General features: G+C 31.7%; 1 protein-coding gene across 1 annotated transcript in view; it reads left to right on the top strand.

Moving 5' to 3' along the window:
- Window positions 1-445: 445 nt before the first annotated feature.
- LOC143068353 (chromatin-remodeling ATPase INO80-like) overlaps window positions 446-17,856 on the top strand; it is a 45,086-nt gene continuing 27,675 nt past the window's right edge. Inside the window, exons 1-15 of the mRNA XM_076242344.1 lie at window positions 446-602; window positions 3,582-3,735; window positions 4,706-4,806; window positions 5,345-5,412; window positions 6,070-6,201; window positions 8,193-8,325; window positions 8,589-8,644; window positions 9,280-9,420; window positions 9,616-9,669; window positions 14,024-14,227; window positions 15,014-15,209; window positions 15,867-15,934; window positions 16,265-16,301; window positions 16,645-16,739; window positions 17,254-17,367. Of these exons, the coding sequence (XP_076098459.1) occupies window positions 3,593-3,735; window positions 4,706-4,806; window positions 5,345-5,412; window positions 6,070-6,201; window positions 8,193-8,325; window positions 8,589-8,644; window positions 9,280-9,420; window positions 9,616-9,669; window positions 14,024-14,227; window positions 15,014-15,209; window positions 15,867-15,934; window positions 16,265-16,301; window positions 16,645-16,739; window positions 17,254-17,367 (1,542 nt within the window). The 5' untranslated portion in view covers window positions 446-602; window positions 3,582-3,592. The remainder of the gene's footprint in view (window positions 603-3,581; window positions 3,736-4,705; window positions 4,807-5,344; window positions 5,413-6,069; window positions 6,202-8,192; window positions 8,326-8,588; window positions 8,645-9,279; window positions 9,421-9,615; window positions 9,670-14,023; window positions 14,228-15,013; window positions 15,210-15,866; window positions 15,935-16,264; window positions 16,302-16,644; window positions 16,740-17,253; window positions 17,368-17,856) is intronic.

Below are 17,856 nucleotides of genomic sequence, written 5' to 3'. Positions count from 1 at the left end.
AAAAACAGAATTAGAAAAAAAAATACCCAAATAAAATATAGTTATATATTAATCCTGTTTTAGTCCCACCTTCCATGCTAAAACAACAAATTTTCCATAAGGGTTGGACTAAAACAAATACAAAACTGGGTTTTTTTTAATACGCTCAAACCACTTCTGAATCATTGTCAATCCGTACCAATAGCCACTGCCCTAAGATATTTCGGATACTCTCGGATATTTTTATTGTATTTAACGGAACACGTCAAGACTTTACCTTATTTGTAATGAAAGTCAGGGAGAATTTATTGTCTCTATTGAATATTAACGGGTACAAGCTTAATCGAATAAAGTATTAACTGCTTGATAAATTATATAGTTAGAATACGAGTAAAATATCACGCAATTAATTGTATGCTGTTTCCACATGAAGCATCGCTATCTTTAAAATATATTAATTTTCACTTAGTAATGGCGGAAGACCCCCAGCAAAGGTGGAAGATATTCGTGAACTCGGCAATGTTTGCTAGCCGCCAGTCGAGCCTGCACAATGAATTCCGCCATTTTGATTTTCTTCAATCATTCATGATACTCAACTATTCGTTGAAGGGTGTATCAAAGAGGTAAAAATCGCATGCCAACGGTGATTTTTTTTCACTAACATGAAAAATGCGTTCTGAACCGGCGTTTTTATCATGTGAAGAGAAAGTAGAAAGTTCCTTGTTTTGCCTCTGGTTCCCTCAAACCACATGTTTTTATATTTTTACATATCGTGATATAAAATGTTTTGTATACACATGTCAGTGATCCACATTACTCCTGGCACCAATGGCAATGGCCTTCCACTGATACATAATAAATAATTTGGTACTGAAGCTATTCTCCCAATTATCCCAGACAAGTCATAGTAACTTGTCATTTAATCATTATGCAATGCCTGGTTTGCCCAAAATCATGTATGCTTTCAGTTTCATTCTGAATCTCCCACTGTCACGTTCGCACCCCACATATTTGCAACCTGGATCCTTTCGCACCATTTATAAATAAGTTTTTTTTTATCATGCTTCACTTTGTGGATTGCTATACAAAATAAATAGAATAAAGTGGTATTCTAAAAATGTAACCTGAAGATTCAAAAAGGCCTTCTGATTCTAACATGTTATAAGCTGTAAATAATTGTCTTTCATTTTTTTTAATTTAAAACCTACATTGTTTTTACTCCAATTACATGTATTAGCTTCTTAAATTTTACTTTTATACACTAACACACAAGTAAAAATGTCTGAATCGATGGGTCACTGTGAAAACTGTTTAAATATGGAAAAAATAAAGGGTGGCAAGTAGGTGAAGCTTACTTACATGAAGAGATTTATGAAAAATGAACAAATTGATACCTGATTTATATAATTCCAAGGCCGTTAGTTGGCACCAGAAGCAACAAAGCAGCGCATCTATTTTGGATGGGCAAATATCCACTTTTTGATATGGGACGAGCACTGACAGCCCACGTCCCCAGCTTGTCTGGCAAAACAGTCGTTGGACGTCAGAGTAATCTCGGACTATAACACATGTGCTAACAATAATACCAATTTAAATTACTTTGTAAATACCAATTAATGGTAATCTTAAAGATATCAAAATTTATAATTAATCATCTAATCACAAAATAGAAATAAATAAAATAGGATGCAAACAGACATAACAGACCCAGTAGCGAATGTGTAGATCTAAATGCATTTTTGGAGGGAACAGACCTGATACCATTTCATGCAATAACCTAGGCCTACACTTGAATGTCCTACTAAAATTAAAGTTTGTGTCTTTCTGAGACCAGTAAACAATTTATTACTAAAGAATTTGTCCATTTTTGGTCATTTTTGAAGCTGTAGGTGAAAGGTGATCTGTACCCTCTAGTCCTGTTATTTGGTCTGTTCATTTCTACTACATGTAGTCAAATTAATGGTTTGAAAGGATCAGTGCGGATCCAGAACTTTTCCTAAGGCGGGCCGCTCCAGTCATGCTTCAATGATTCCCTATATCATCAACCAAATTTTTCCCACGGAAGGGGGGGATCCGCCTATGAGGATTGTAGTTGTTCACACCCTTGTCTTTTGATCTTTGGTAGATATAGTTGTCTCATTGGAATCAAAGGGCCCAAGAACACAGTTAAATATTTCAAATTGCATTTCTTTTAGACAATAATTTAAAATTAAAAAAAATGCACTTGCTCAATCTCAAAAAGTTTTTATAGTGTAGTGAACTACTTATGGGACAAATTATATCAAAATTAATGATAGAAAAGTCTACCAGCTCTACCTCAAAATATGGGCAATTCTATGTCCTATAAGGGTTTATCATTCAGTTCGACAGCCTCAGACATTCTCATTATAAGCAATTTTAATTTGGACCAAATCTTTACTTTGCCTAAAAATTCATCACTCAAATTTTCTAAACAAGTAATTTCATCATGTTCATCCCCAATATAATGACTTAACATTTCAGGCTTAGAAAATAAAGGAGAAAAAAATAAGTGTATGTAAAAAATATGCAAGTTATACACTGTCAACACTAGTGACTTTCATTGTAGACAACACAAATCAAAGGACAATAACATCTATTGCAACATTGTGACTGATTTAGTATCACATCTGAACAATTCAAACTCAATTTTAAGTTATGATAGTTTTATTTGTATGCAACATTTTCTGCAATCAAATGGATCAATCCAATCTCACAGATCTTGTGTTGATACTTTGCTGACTGATATGACAATGTTCAGTTCTTTTTCTTCTGATAAATATTGTGTTGATATGACAATGTTCAGTTCTTTTTGTTCTGATAAATATTGTGTCGATATGACAATGTTCGGTTCTTTTTGTTCTGATAAATATTGTGTGGATATGACAATGTTTGGTTCTTTTTGTTCTGATAAATATTGCATTGATCAATGAAATTTCTGCATCCAAACTTTTAATACATCATTAAAACAAAAGGTTTTGAGATCCCAAAGTTGCTTTAAAACAGAAAATAAATCTGAGGGCATAGGTTTCCTGGTTCAATATGCTTTTTTGCCAAACAATATTTTTTTCATCTACTTCTTTTGGAAGGACTGAAGGATTCCTCCTGGTGTGGAAGTTTCTAGCTGCATTGAAGACCCATTAATGGTTGTATGCTCTATGGTTTGGTTGTCTCTTTGACACATTCCCCATTTTCATTCTCAATTTTACATTTCAATAAGCAGCATCATTGATTTATATAATATTTAGTCCCAGTGTACAATTATCTAACATCTCTGTTCTATATTCAACATTTTAATAAATAAACACCATGTTCAACTTAAAATAATGGTTTTCATTTACATTTATGAATACTGTAAAATTACATTTTTAAAATAAAAGGCAATACACACATCATTTACTGATTTCTCTTTGTGGATTTGAGAGTGCAAATAGTTATGTTTGGACCTTTATTTTAATCTGCTGACTATCGGAGTCTCTGAATATTTGGACAAGTTTAAGGATAAAAAGCAGAGTAATACATCCCTTCTTAAATTATCTAGAGGCGCCACTGTTTGTTTATGATGTTTTTTTCTTTTTTTTCAGTGATATAAATAATGCTGCAGCACAGTACATCACTTGAACACAACTATGGACAACTTGCCAAACCACTACATGTACAACAGGTTGAACAAGCCTTAAGATTGGAACCATTTTTGAATTATGTAGAAGATGTAATAAACAAACCACCTGCAAATAGGTAAAATCAAAGAAATTCCAATTATAAAATTACAATAATTGAAATTCAAATATTACAAATGTATGATATTTCATGTGATATATGCCAATTCTCAATTATTTTGGAGATTGCCTTCTCAAATCATATCATACAGAGATAATTTCTTAAAAGAATTTATTATTAATAAGTGGATACGAAAGAAATTGTCAGTCAACCCTGTATAGGAGTGTTTGTCTTTGAATGACAATTTTTCCCACATTTTTGTTTTAGGGAGAAACTAAGGCACTAAGAGAGAAACTAAATGATACAAATTATCAAAAGAACATTATCAAAAAGATTATCGACTAACAAGTCAACATAACTTATATCATAAGTTTGTTCCTTAGAGGAGTTACAGCCCTTGAATGACAATCTATAACAAGTTGTGTGTGGGTCATTTTGCAGGTTTTAAAAAATAGATATAGAGACACTAAAAACAAAAGAGATCAGTAGAACAAGATTGTTGTGGATTTTGCATTGTATGTATTTGTATTTTATGATGAAAGATGCCTGCTAAATGGTCATTGATATCATTGTTTGATGTATATTTATAGATTATCGTTGATCATCTCAATGAGATTGATTTTTCGCTTGAGCCGGGACGGCGAAAGCAGGAAAGGCAATTGAGTTGAGATGACCAATGATAATCTATTTATCGCTATTTTACCTATGACGACGTTGTCAATTTCATGTCAATTTCGTTAGCAACGCCACATGCCTGCTTAATTTCTGGCGATGATTTTCCATCTCAAGCAAGTAGAATGATATGAAAAATTATCACAAAAAAAGATCAAAGGAAAAATGCACAAAATAGCGATAAAATATCATATCATATATTTATCTGTTGAAGCAATTTTTATCATTTGATGTATTTACCTTCCTGGATATCACTAAATGATTTGTATATCTTGTTATTATATAAGTAATTGACTATGATTTCTGATACTTACAGTGAGTGTGACAGTACAGATAGTGACTATGATGTTCTACAACCCATGGTTAAGGATAGTGAGGGCAGCAAGATATTGAATGGTGTTACAATTACAAAAGCAGGTATGGAAACTATTTTCAAGAACATGCCATGCTTGTAAAAGTGTTTAATATGACTAATAATCATTACTCATTACTGTTAGTTTGCATGGAATTATTGTGTATTGTATGATGAGGTATCTTATGTTTTACTCATTAAAAAAAAAGGATAATTGCATGCATTTATATTGTGTAGAAAATAAAAGCCATGTTGGACTAGTGTTACTTTTTCCCCAAGGAAATTGAAATTAAGTACAATTTATTTACAAATTAAATTTGTCTTAAATAAGTTATTTCATTTCAGTAATTTGAATTTCAAATAGATCATGACTGGAAAATATGAACTTTCTGGACCTTGTGTTAAACAATGATTTTCACAATTTTTTATATTTAAGAAATTCAATGAAGCAGAACTAAGAAATTACAGCATGTGTTAACTGCTGATCCATGCCTGCTTTTACTTAGAATTGAAAAAAAAAACCAATTGGCAGTTACTACACACACCATAGCTTTTAGATTGATAGCAAATGTGTATTTTATGAGAAAAACAAATATTTTACAGAAAGAAAAGCAGACAAAACAAGGCTATACAACTTCAGTAAGGTTAAGAAGTCAAGACGATGGCTAAGGGTGAGTTGTTATTTGGTAAAAGTATGAGTAAAATCCTTATCACTAACAAATGACCTTGGTGTTTTATATTTGCATTCCGAATCAAAAGTTAATAAAACAATAAGACAATTGATATATAACATTACTGATTGGTGATTGTGACTTTCTACAGATTATAAAGTCTTTTTCACTTTTCATCACAGTCATTTTGTGTTTGCAGAGTAAAGTTATCATATGTATGTAAAAATCTATTTGAAATGTACATCAATCCTAAAATGTACGTCAGTCCTGAAACGTACGCTCACTCGTTTCAATTCTATTTACCAAAACTATACATGTTATTTAAAACGATGCAAAAGAGGTAAACATGCATTACCCCAAGACAGAAAATTGTCATGGATGATGTATTAGAATCCAAGGTGACTAGTTTTCACTCCTAGCAGCTACGAGATTGGAAAAGTTATAAGATTCTCAGTCATCCTATTGAATAGCTATGGATATCCTTGAAGGTTATTAATGCAGAAAGATAATTTTGTAGGTGATACAAATATATCCTGCTTTGAACTTGACTGATAGGCTGAGCCCTCTTTTTAGTGTTCTAGCTTTCAGAGTAACAAAGGCATGAAGACATGTTGTCCCCGACAATGATCTAAAAATTATTTGAAATTGATTTTTCAGAACATACTTTTAAGTGATAGTTCATCCGATGAAGATGAGGAGAAGGCAATTACTAATGAAGATTTACAAACCATGCTTAAAATCCACAAATACCAGAGGAAACATCAGATGCTTTTTTACCAAGATAATGAGGTAAGCGTAAAATTAGATTGGTAGACCTGCTTATTACATATAATTAATCTAATTGGCTAGTAAGAAATCCTAGTAATTTAAAATATTTTATATAGTTGAATGCCAGGAAGTGAGTTAAGTTGAAAGTGTGTGCAACAATAAATTAATATTTGAAATATCATAGCATGATATAATTATTGTGTGTAAAGGCTTAATTTATAAAACTACAATTCTGTTAATGTAAAATCATATATATAGATACAAAATGTTAAGGCTTAACATTGAAATCAATATGAAGTCCCCTTTAAACAATTATTATCAACTTTCAATCAATAACCCCAAAAAATTCAGTGAGTCCTGGGTTTTGAACTTAGTCATCTTACAGTATTAAGATCAATATTGAATGTAGGCCATTTATCCAATTAAGTTAATTAACCCTTTCGCCGATGAGTCCCGGTTTATTGGGATTCAGGCTTCAGACAGCTGACGATGAGTCCGGTTTTACCGGGATCAGATTACCTCTTTTATATTTCCCGCTCAAAACAGTGCAAACATGAGTTATCTTTCTTTGATGAATACCCAGATAAAAGTGTAAAAATGGCGCTTCCGTTTGTTGATAACCGTGTCAAAATCAGAGGAAATTTATGGAATTTACGAGAATTTGAAATGAGGGAACATTTTTTTTGAAAGAAAATGGAAGAATTGAAGCCAAACTAGTATACTTTTTTGACATAAAATGTCGTTTTATGTACAAAACACTTGGAATGGACATTGTACAGTTTGAGGAATTTGTACAGCCTCGTAAAATTTTTCAAAATTTTGCCAATTTGGGTTAAAAAAATTACCATTTGGGGTCAAAGAGCAGAATTTTCAGAATTTCACCTAGATAATGCTGAAAATCTGAAAATTTGAATATTTAATGAAGAACAAATTATCAAAACATGAACAAAACTGTGAACAAAGTGTTAGTGAATGATATAAATAAACAAATAACTACAAACAAGTTTTTATTGACATTTATTATGAAGATCTCCCACTTAAGTAATAGTAGCCAGGGAAGCCATCGTCTCAGAGTAGCTTCAGTCTGGGCAGCAATCGGTGAAAGGGTTAACATGAGCTTCAATGGAATGTATTGTCTTGCAATATCAATTTCTGTAGTACTTCTGTCTAAATGCAAAAAGCAACATGGGCATTATGAAACTTTGTTTATTAATTGACAGCACCATCAGCACCAGTATTACAGTACAGGTCTTCTATCTAACTATGACAAAACTTTGTTTATTAATTGACAGCACCATCAGCACCAGTATTACAGTACAGGTCTTCTATCTAACTATGACAAAACTTTCTTTATTAATTGACAGCACCATCAGCACCAGTATTACAGTACAGGTCTTCTATCTAACTATGACAAAACTTTGTTTATTAATTGACAGCACCATCAGCACCAGTATTACAGTACAGGTCTTCTATCTAACTATGACAAAACTTTCTTTATTAATTGACAGCACCATCAGCACCAGTATTACAGTACAGGTCTTCTATCTAACTATGACAAAACTTTGTTTATTAATTGACAGCACCATCAGCACCAGTATTACAGTACAGGTCTTCTATCTAACTATGACAAAACTTTGTTTATTAATTGACAGCACCATCAGCACCAGTATTACAGTACAGGTCTTCTATCTAACTATGACAAAACTTTCTTTATTAATTGACAGCACCATCAGCACCAGTATTACAGTACAGGTCTTCTATCTAACTATGACAAAACTTTGTTTATTAATTGACAGCACCATCAGCACCAGAATTACAGTACAGGTCTTCTATCTAACTATGACAAAACTTTGTTTATTAATTGACAGCACCATCAGCACCAGTATTACAGTACAGGTCTTCTATCTAACTATGACAAAACTTTGTTTATTAATTGACAGCACCATCAGCACCAGTATTACAGTACAGGTCTTCTATCTAACTATGACAAAACTTTCTTTATTAATTGACAGCACCATCAGCACCAGTATTACAGTACAGGTCTTCTATCTAACTATGACAAGTACCATGATCATCAAAAACATTTTCTGGGACCAAAGAAAAAGATTGCTAAAGAACAGAGAAAGCAGGAGAAGAAATTAAAAGGTAATGGTGTACAACATGTACAAGTACAGTAATTAAACTTGTGAAGGCTGTTTTACTTTGCTTTATAAATTAGATATTTTTAATTGAAGTTGATTTGTTAGCAGAAAAATCTTAAGGTGAAAGAGGTCGTCACTGATTTCTTTATCTTTTTAAAAAGATTTGTAAATTATTTCTCAATTTATTTACAATGCTTTTAAACTATTATTTTGTCTGCATAGATTAACATATTTATTCTAACACACTGTTAATATCTTGTCTTTTAGTCAAACTGAAAAAGCTGAAGAAAGAAAGACTGTCACCAGATTCTAGTCAAGAAGATGTAATTATTTAAAAAAAAAGATGAGAATATGACATATACATACACATAAAATGACATTTTACGCTTTACAAGAGAAAAGCATGTCATAGAGTATCTCTATTTAAATGACTTGATTGCAAGATCCTAAGGATGTTGCTTCTCAAAAACCCGGAGGCACACTAAACATTTTCAAATGCTTGTATCTCATAACAATCACTTGCTCTTGTCTTTTTTTCTTTATTTTGATGCAATCAACATTGTCTTCTAAAGTAGACTTAATATTTCAAAATGTTGGTAGTTTTAACATATCCACACATCTAGAAATAAAGAATGTCAGAATCTTTTAAGCCACTAATCGAGCTGTAAAAATCATTTTGATAATGCATGAAAGGTATTGCAGAAATAGTGAGAATAAAAACTTTAACAACACTATTAAATAAAGGGGAAAACAAATTGATGAACACACTGCTTTGTTCCTCTTTTCATGTAATTTATGTCATTGCATTACACTTAATGGAAAGGACAATTAAGTTTTGATAATTGACACTTCATTTTGCAGGCAAAAGCAAGGGAAATATAAAAATTAAGGTTGAACAGATTTTTAAAGCTTTGCCTTTATTTTGAATGTTTCAAACATACATTTTATTATTTAATAGGAAATAGATCCATCTATCTTAGAAGCAATATTAGCTCATCGTAGAAATGAAGCCAGAGGAGAAAAAAAGCTGTCACCAGAACAAGCTGACATCAAAAGAAAGAAATTATGGATTACCATTGCTAAAAAAGAAATACCAAAGGTAAAATTTGTAGTTGATATAGTAAATTAAGTCTTTAATGTTTGAGTTTTATCTTACTTTCTTGTCATTTTTGCTGTTTTGTTCCAACTTTTATGTAAAGATATAGAAATATCATTTATATCTATTCCAGTCATTTTATTTAGTGACATTAATATCTATTGTAATCAGCAATACAGTCTCTCATCTCTATTGTAGGCACAAAAACAAAAGGTAGCTGCAAGGAAAGAAGTGTTACAGTCATTGAAGAAGGTAAATGAATACATAAACCTGACCAAATGTTTACAGCATATGTTTATTAATTACAGCATATGTTTATTAACTCTAGTGCTGCTCTGGAAATGAATAGACAAATTGGTGGTGGAGTTATTTCTGTTTTGCGATTATTGAAAAAGAGGTTTGCAAACAATGTCATTGGTCCTTTCTTCCCCATTAAATTAGTTTCTGCAATAACCGTTTAAGTATATTGTGTCTTATATGAATTTTTAAGGTCCACCGTACAACCAGTTGTGATGACAAAAAAATACTGGGCGCCATCTGTCAGTACATTCTTGTTCACATGTACAAATTTTGCCAAATGTTTATAAAACTTATCATAGCTTCACATCGGCAATGTCTTGGAGAAGTTCTAAAATCAGTGTTGATAATCTATTTTAATTATGCCCCTTAAGATATTACGGAAAATTGCTTTTTAGTGCTTTCATTTGTAAAGTTCTTGCTAGATTTTTATGAAACTTGTTGTGTAGGTTCATATCAGTAATATCTTGGGCGAATTCAAAACTCAGTGCTGATCAATCATTTTTAGCTCACCAGGCCTGAAGGGCCAAGTGATCTTTTCTCATCAATTTGCGTCCGTCGTCCGTTAACTTTAACAAAAATCTTCTCCTCTGAAACTACTGGGCCAAATTCAACCAAATTTGGCCACAATCATTATTGGGGTATGTATCCAGTGACCCAGCCAAACAACCAAGATGGCAGCCATGGCTAAAAATAGAACATAGGGGTCAAAATGTTGATTTTGGCTTATATCTCTGAAACCAAAGCATTTTGAGCAAATCTGACTAGGGGGTAAAACTGTTTATCAGGTTAAGATCTATCTGCCCTGAAATTTTCAGATGAAACGGAGATCCCGTTGTTGAGTTGCTGCCCCTAAATTGGTAATTTTAAGGAAATTTTGCTGTTTTAAGTTATTATCTTGAATATTATTATAGAGATAAACTGTAAACAGCAATAATGTTCAGCAAAGTAAGATCTACAAATGAGTCAACATGACCAAAATGTAATCTTTTACAAAAATCTTCTCTGAAACTACTGGACCAAATTTTATCAAACTTGTCCACAATCATCATTTGGGTATCTAGTGTGTCCGATGATCCTGTCCATGAACCAAGATGGCGGACATGGCTAAAAATAGTACATAGGGCAAAATGCAGTTTTTATACGACCGCAAAAATTTTAATTTTTCGTCGTATATTGCTATCACGTTGGCGTCGGCGTCGTCCGAATACTTTTAGTTTTCGCACTCTAACTTTAGTAAAAGTGAATAGAAATCTATGAAATTTTAACACAAGGTTTATGACCATAAAAGGAAGGTTGGGATTGATTTTGGGAGTTTTGGTCCCAACATTTTAGGAATTGGGGGCCAAAAAGGGCCCAAATAAGCATTTTCTTGGTTTTCGCACTATAACTTTAGTTTAAGTAAATAGAAATCTATGAAATTTTGACACAAGGTTTATGACCACAAAAGGAAGGTTGGGATTGATTTTGGGTGTTTTGGTTCCAACAGTTTAGGAATTAGGGGCCAAAAAAGGGCCCAAATAAGCATTATTCTTGGTTTTCGCACAATAACTTTAGTATAAGTGAATAGAAATCAATGAAAATAAAACACAAGGTTTATGACCACAAAAGGAAGGTTGGGATTGATTTTGGGAGTTGAGGTCCCAACAGTTTAGGAATAAGGGGCCAAAAAGGGGCCCAAATAAGCATTATTCTTGGTTTTCGCACCATAACTTTAGTATAAGTAAATAGAAATCTCTGAAATTTTAAACACAAGGTTTGTGACCATAAGGTTGGGTTTGATTTTGGGAGTTTTGGTCCCAACAGTTTAGGAATAAGGGGCCCAAAGGGTCCAAAATTGAACTTTGTTTGATTTCATCAAAAATTGAATAATTGGGGTTCTTTGATTTGCCGAATCTAACTGTGTATGTAGATTCTTAATTTTTGGTCCCGTTTTCCAATTGGTCTACATTAAGGTCCAAAGGGTCCAAAATTAAACTTAGTTTGATTTTAACAAAAATTGAATCCTTGGGGTTCTTTGATATGCTGAATCTAAAAATGTACTTAGATTTTTGATTATGGGCCCAGTTTTCAAGTTGGTCCAAATCGGGGTCCAAAATTAAACTTTGTTTGATTTCATCAAAAATTGAATAATTGGGGTTCTTTGATATGCCAAATCTTACTGTGTATGTAGATTCTTAATTTTTGGTCCCGTTTTAAATTGGTCTACATTAAAGTCAAAAGGGTCCAAAATTAAACTAAGTTTGATTTTAACAAAAATTAAATTCTTGGGCTTTTTTGATATGCTGAATCTAAACATGTACTTAGATTTTTGATTATGGGCCCAGTTTTCAAGTTGGTTCAAATCAGGATCCAAAATTATTATATTAAGTATTGTGCAATAGCAAGAAATTTTCAATTGCACAGTATTCAGCAATAGCAAGAAATCTTCAATTGCACACTATTGTGCAATAACAAGAAATTTTCAATTGCACAGTATTGCGCAATAGCAAGAAATCTTCAATTTCACAGTATTGTGCAATAGCAAATATTTTCAATTGCACAGTATTGCGCAATAGCAAGAAATATCTAATTGCACAATATTGTGCAATAGCAAGAAATTTTCAATTGATTGGAGTTATCTTTCTTTGTCCAGAATAGTAGTTGAATCAACTTAAATTATTGTTTTATACAATATACAATGTATATTCACTTTTACTACCAACTGATAAATTAATACAAACTTTACCATTCAGTGATAACAAGCACTTTATTTTACATTTTAATATTTTATGATGTATTTAAATGAGTAGTTATTGTTGCAAACTCCATTAGAAATTTGAATTGAGATCAGTTTTAGAAAAAGGGAAAGGGGGATGTGAAAAAAAAAGGGGGGGGGGGTAAATTTTTCTCAATTCAGATTTCATAAATAAAAAGAAAATTTCTTCAAACATTTTTTTGAGAGGATTAATATTCAACAGCATAGTGAATTGCTCAAAGGCAAAAAAAATATTTTAAGTTCATTAGACCACATTCATTCTGTGTCAGAAACCTATGCTGTGTCAACTATTTCATCACAATCCAAATTTAGAGCTGAATCCAGCTTGAATGTTGTGTCCATACTTGCCCCAACCATTCAGGGTTCAACCTCTGCAGTCGTATAAAGCTGCGCCCTGCGGAGCATCTGGTTGGCTTATATCTCTGAATCAAAGCATTAAGAGCAAATTTGTCATCATAAAATTGTTCATTAAGAAAATTTTGCTGCTTTTGGTTATTATCTTGAATATTATTATAGATAGTGGTAAACTGTAAATAGCAATAATGTACAGCAAAGTAAGAGCTACAAATAAGTCAACAAGGCCAAAGTTGTCAAGTAGTAAGGGCTGATTTTTGCCTCAAATTTCAGGTTCATCTAACGAAAGATTTTGGACACTTTTTAAACACTTTTAAAAGTGTCTATTTTAATTGATTTAATTAGTTTATGTGAAATATTTTAACTGATTAAGTGATTAAAAACGCTCTGATTCAAGCTTGAATATGAAAAATCTATCAAATATGCCAAAAAACGTCACTTTTCAGATATTTTTTGTCAAAATTGAAGTGGCCACATCCGTGTTCATCCTCAACCTTTATATATGTTATGTATTATCATCAAATACAACTTACATTTCAATATTATGAATGAACACGAATGCGGCCACTTTCATTTAAGACGGAAACCCTCTAAAATTTAACTAAAAGGCTAAAATTTTGAAGATTTCAGTAATTAAGCATGACTTAATGATGATAGTACCCGATATATGTGCATTGTATTGTCAAAAACAGCCCATATTTATGTAGCAGAAGCATTCTACTTTCCAGTAAATAGCTAAAAGATTACATTTTCACAATTTTGTAAAACTTATATCTTGGGGCCAAAAAGGGGTCTTACTGAACCTACTCCTTTTTGTAGATTTTTATAAAATATTTTCCACTGTCACTTCTGGGCCAATTTCATTATAGATATTCACTGTCGCTTCTGGGCCAATTTCATTATAGATAGAGATAAATGTAAGCAGCAAGATTGTTCAATAAAGTAAGATCTACAAACACATCACCATCACCAAAACACAATTTTGTCATGAATCCCTCTGTGTCCTTTGTTTAATATGCACACAGACCAAGGTGAGCGACACTCTTTAGAGACTCTAGTTAATAGAGTTAACCCCCTTGGAAACAAATGTTGTTCCATCAAGTAATGTTAAGGTAAAAAGCTTGATTGATAATGCAATTGTTAGATCATTTATATTTTAATAAATCAGGAATAATTCATGTGTATTTACATTTAAAGGTATCACAACAGTGTATGAGAGAAGTGAGGAAGGCTGCCATACAGTCGCAGAAAACAATGAAGGAACAGCAATCAAGGGCTAGGAGAATGACTAGAGAAATGGTCACTTATTGGAAGAGATTTGAAAAAGTTGAGAAAGAACACAGGAAGAAAGCAGAAAAAGAAGCATTAGAACAAAGAAAGATGGATCTAGAGTTGCGGGAGGTATAATTAACGTTAAATTTAAAAAACAGTTAAGCTACATGTTTATGAAATTTTTTAAACTTTTAAAAATCATTTCATTTTCACAATGTTGCATTTCACAAATCATTCTTACTAGTTTTCTTTTTGTTTTACTCCCTGAATAACTATCAACAGAAACCAAAGATTTATTTTATGATTTTCAAAATCATCATCCTGCTCTTAAACAATTGAATAGGAAAAGACAATAAATTGTAAATCCCCATGTAACCATAAAGTTGCAGAGTTCTCCCTAAGGCGAGTCCATGAGTCCTGGACTCATCAAAATCTGTCTGGACTCGCCATTTTCAAAACTGGTGAGTCCACAGATGCATCAAGATTGAAATATTTTGTATAAACTGAACTCAGTTAAACACAAATATCATCATTTTATAGCAAAAGTTTAAAAGTGATCTGAATTTGATTTGATTTCATTGCTCTGTTAGGAAATGGAGACTAAAATATTACTTTATATTGCAATAAAATATTTTCTTCTTGCTGTTGGACTCATCATACCTAGAAATGATGAGTCCCTGGACTCGCCTTCAAAGATCCTTAGCGGAACCCTGAAGTTGAGCAATGGGGAGGAAAGCAAATTTAAAAAAGTATTTTGATTATTACACAACTTATTTCAAAGTCAAAAGTCTTTATTCAAGAGCTTAAAATATATATATATTTTTTATAACATTTTGTGAGGAAGGTTGCAGAAATTTTCCGATGCAGAGAATTCTAATTACATTTTATACATTTTTGTAATAATTCTTATTTCAGGCCAGAAGACAACAGAGAAAGTTAAACTTTTTAATTACCCAGACAGAACTGTACGCTCACTTTATGGCTAAGAAAATGACAGGTGAATCAGAGGAGAGACAGAATGAAATATTACATCAGCTGGATGAAACCAAACCAGCAGGACAAGTCACAGTCAGTGGTGGTGTTCTTACCGATTCTGCATGTGATGATTATGGTAATAATTTGTAATAAATGTGACTGAAAATATGAACGCAATATATGTTTCCTTAAGAATAGAAACAACAAATCACCAGTTGATGTTTAAAAATATATAATACCAAGCTTAACATTTTCTAAATATATAATACCAAGCTTAACATTTTCTAAGACATACATGTCTGTTTTATGTATTATTTCCATTTTTTTGGTCTCAAATTTTGGCCCTGCAATTTTATCAGAACCACATACTAGATATTTAATGCTTTGAAATCAAGATTGAAGTTGGAAATTATTGCAATCCAACATAGTTATTCTAATTATATTAAATGCAAACAGTGAATTTTAGGTGTTGCATTTTTCTTTGCAGAGATTGAGCATATAAGTGATTAGCATACAAGTGATTTTCAGATTATGCAGACAGTCATTTCTCTTTGATAATACTTACGGAAACTATGCCCATCGAGTGATTTTATATTTCGTCTAGATCTGTAAAATATTAAAGTGTTCTTTACAAGTGATTTTTAATCTGCCAATCTGACACTTTCTATTTTACAACACATTGAATTCTTATTATACCCTCTGACCTTGGATTTTTTTGTAAATGTTTAATACAGAGTGGAGATATACTTTTCATGACATTGTGTGTAACCTCTTGTTCATTGTGTATTTACAGATAGTGATCGTATGAAAGATGTAGCTTTAAGAAATGCTGAGGATGCTTACTCTAAACATCAAGCAAAGGTAATATAAGTCTAACACATCAATTAAAACATAATTTAATCTTATTACAATTTCTTTTACTGTTTTCTTAATGTGTTATTAGTATAGTTTTAATTACTTGAAAGTAAGTTTTATTTCTAATTCAAAGTGGGAACCCCTGATTTGGGTGTTATTTATGTAAGTTTAAAGTTGGAACTATGAAAATAAAATTCTGCAACATATAAATTTTCTGCAACATATAAATTTTCATAAATTATTTAAAGTAATTTAAAACTGTGATGTTTGAAAAGTACTTCACATGGAAATTTTGTATGTATCATGTTTTTACACTTCCTGGTGTGTTTATTTCAGAATTCCATGTTTAGACCAGAATCAGTCACTGCTAGCAGTAAGTTACAAATGTAGTTTTAAAAAGTTTAAAAAAAAAATAGTGTTCTCTGAATTTATGAGGAAAAAAAACACACATAAAAGAAGGATTCTTCAATCCTTTCAAACGTTTGTTAATTTTATTGATAAATATAGAGGATGATGCTATCTGGTACAACTTTGTTGAAATGCCAACTATGTTATCACTATATCATCAAAATCATATTTGACTTAATTTACAATATCTCAAAGACTTAAGTCTTTAAATATCTGAATTTTGAGAATTTACATACTGAGGATAGTTGCCTAATCACTACCATTATAATTTCCTTGTTGATGCTGCATTTCTTGCTTATTTGTTTCAGTGGAATCCTCCTTTGCAAACCCTTCTATCAGTACTGATGCAGACCGACCACAACCAAGTATATTTGAAGGCACTTTGAAGCCTTATCAATTAAAGGTAATTAAAAAAGGCATTATTTAAAAATAATTAATTATAGAAACCATGCTGCAAAGGTTATGATATTTGTTCTGTTTGTCACCACATTATTGTCACATTGATTGTGCTTTCAGTTTCTGTCAAATTTGATTGTAGGTTTATACTCATCAAAAACTTGAAGGAATTTGTTTTATTTCATAAAAATCAGTATATGGGAATCAGATATGATGTCATAAGATCTATCATATGTTGATATTAATTAAATCAGTCCCAGAAACAAATGTTTTTGAGTATTTGAACACCAAACCATACAAAGATTTTTAAATAATTTATGAAATTTATCATGGGGTAAATTTTAAAAAAACGACATATTTTAGCCAGTACTCCCCAGTAGTTTCTTTCTACATCTTATGACAGTCAATGTTTTAATAACCTTCATCTTTGCTTGAAGTTTTCACAAGTGTATATTAAAAATACTTTTCCGTGGTTGATTTCATGTTTGTTGATTTTTATGATAGATGTTTTCTTTTTCCAGGGTATGAATTGGCTTGCAAACCTGTATGACCAAGGTATCAATGGTATCCTTGCAGATGAGATGGGACTTGGTAAAACTGTACAGAGTATAGCATTACTTGGTCATCTTGCAGAGGTAAGAAATATGAAGAAAGTAAAATTGTGTTGGTTTTTAGTGCTGAATACATAAGCCTTAATTTAGACTGAGTACTCCTTACCATCAGAATTTCAAAAGAAAAAAACACATTATAATGGTTTCATTTGGGATAACTACCACTGCAGGGAACACTTAAAATTTACAAACTGAAAATGGTAATTTGTTGTTTAACAAGGACAAGCAACATCCTAGATTTTGTATTCCAAATTTTTACATAATCAGGACATTCAGTATTATATAGTTATACACATGTGTATTATCAAGAAAGACTGATAAATATTACTATACACAATGAGATTGACATTTACATTTGAATAGTTCAGTATCAAGATTTCTTCTTTTTGTTGCTATCTTTCTTTACAATAAAAAAATATGTATTATTTAAGTTACCTTTTCTGACCTTGATATTATTAACCCTTTCCTCCATTGATTTTTTTTTTGCATATTTGATTCGCATGGGATTTTTCA

The sequence above is a fragment of the Mytilus galloprovincialis genome, chromosome 3 (assembly GCF_965363235.1).
Source record: "Mytilus galloprovincialis chromosome 3, xbMytGall1.hap1.1, whole genome shotgun sequence".
NCBI lineage: Eukaryota > Metazoa > Mollusca > Bivalvia > Mytilida > Mytilidae > Mytilus > Mytilus galloprovincialis.
This window is presented reverse-complemented; position numbering and strand designations above follow the sequence as displayed.